Genomic DNA, 2,091 nt, shown 5'->3' on the forward strand with positions numbered 1-2,091 from the left:
TTGTGATCTATTTTGTCAACTTTCTTTTAATTTTATATATATATATATATATATATATATATATATATATATATATATATATATATTAAAAAATATTTAATTATATGTATGTTTTGTAAGTTTTTAATGATAATTAATATTTTAATTAAATAAATTAAAATAATTATTTTAGTTACATGTTAAACTATTATTATCATTTATAATTGAAATTTAATTATTAAATGATAATAACTATTCAGTTACAATGCTATTATATATTTATATCCTAAAATACATATACTATAAGAAATTTAAAATTTAAAATTACTTTTCATTTTATTTTTAAAAAAACAGGCCAATACTGTTTCATCCTGCTGTTGTCTATCAATTTGACAGATTAGGGGCACTAAACTAAAACGAACTAGTGAATTGAAAAAGACTGGTCAAATTTTAAGTGCACCAACACTCTTAAAAAATAATTTTATATATATATAAAAAATTATTAAAGAAGGATGAATAAAAAATGATTAAATAAAGTAGAAAGCAAAATAAGAAAATAAAAGTACCAAAAAAAGAAGGTTTGCATGCATGCACAACTTCCATTGAAAACGAAAAATAATAAAAAGAGAGGTACCTGAGTCATAGAGCAACTTTTGCTTTTACTTTACTGGGTGGTGGATGATTATGGAAGGAGGTAATAAAAAATGTTGAGTGAAAAAGTAAGTGTTTTTGTGTTTGAAAAAAAGAGTAGAATGTAACATGAAAACGGTTTGTTTGGAGCAGCTAGGGATGGGAAGCGCGTTGGAAACGCTGTGTGGACAAGCAGTGGGCGCCGGGAAGCTTAACATGTTAGGCGTTTACATGCAAAGATCCTGGGTGCTACTCTCCATCACGGCTTGTGTTCTATGCTTTCTCTACATCTTCGCAGGACCTTTTCTCACTCTAATAGGCCAAGACCCTGAGATATCGAGAGCGGCTGGAAAATTCGCCATATGGATGATTCCGCAGCTGTTTGCCTACGCCTTCAATTTTCCGGTCGCCAAGTTCCTGCAGACGCAGAGCAAGGTCATCGTCATCGCTGCGATATCAGGGGTGGCCATGGCGCTGCACCCACTGTTGAGCTGGTTACTCATTATGAAGGTGGACTGGGGTTTGGTGGGTGCGGCGGTGGTGCTAAATGGGTCGTGGTGGTTCATAGTGGTGGCTCAGTTGGCGTATGTGCTCAGTGGTAGGTGTGGAGCAGCCTGGAAGGGCTTTTCATGGGAGGCTTTTGGTAATCTTTGGAGTTTCTTTCGCCTATCTCTTGCCTCTGCTGTCATGCTATGGTGAGTTTCACCTGAACCTTCCGTTTCTTTCTTTTGTCTCATTCACTTCTTTTTTTTTTTTATTTATTTATTCATAAATAATAAAAATACCAAAATTTAAAAAACATGTAAATTAAAAATTTTAATTCTGATATCATTGAAGTCTTTTCATTATACTATTTTAATAGTATTATAAAAATATTTTTCGTCATAATTATTATATAATAAATAATAAAAATAATTTTTATTATAAAATAAAAATAAATAGTAATAATATTATTTTTGTTACTATAAATATATAGATATTTGATTTATTTTTAAATCAAATAAAACCATATTAAGGAAACACGATTAAAATGAAGTTTCTTTTATACCCAATACATAATAATTATATTAGAAATCTTTTACAACAAGAAATACTTGTAATTTTTTTTTCTTTTAAATTAAGTCGTTAATGATTATATTTTTCTTTGCGATTTTAACTGCATCATCACAATAATAATGATAATTATAATATTTTTTAGGCTTAATTCCACTTTTGGTCCCATGTTTGGAGGGTTGTGTTCAATGTGGTCCTACATTTTTTTTTTGGTATCAATAGATCCCACCTTTTGAAAAAATCGTTCAATTGAGTCCTTTTTCCTTACGGCGTCAAATTTTTAACGGTGATAATGCCCCGTGGATAAACATTAACAACATGGCAAGGTAATGTGATTGCGTGGCACTGTGAAGGGACAGAAAAACTGAAGAAACCCTAATTTTCAAATCCAAACCCTAGCCACCCATGGCCGCCACCACCATCCTCGCC

The 2,091-nt window shown here is 31.1% G+C and overlaps 1 protein-coding gene across 2 annotated transcripts in view; it reads left to right on the plus strand.

Annotated features, from left to right (window-relative positions):
- The window catches only part of LOC106776920 (protein DETOXIFICATION 29), a 12,557-nt gene that overhangs the window by 1,581 nt on the left and 8,885 nt on the right, over window positions 1-2,091 (plus strand). For both annotated transcript variants that reach the window (XM_014664395.2, XM_014664394.2), the window contains exon 2: window positions 763-1,304. In XM_014664395.2, the coding sequence (XP_014519881.1) occupies window positions 763-1,304 (542 nt within the window). The remainder of the gene's footprint in view (window positions 1-762; window positions 1,305-2,091) is intronic.

The sequence above is a fragment of the Vigna radiata genome, chromosome 11, assembly GCF_000741045.1.
Source record: "Vigna radiata var. radiata cultivar VC1973A chromosome 11, Vradiata_ver6, whole genome shotgun sequence".
Lineage (NCBI taxonomy): Eukaryota > Viridiplantae > Streptophyta > Magnoliopsida > Fabales > Fabaceae > Vigna > Vigna radiata.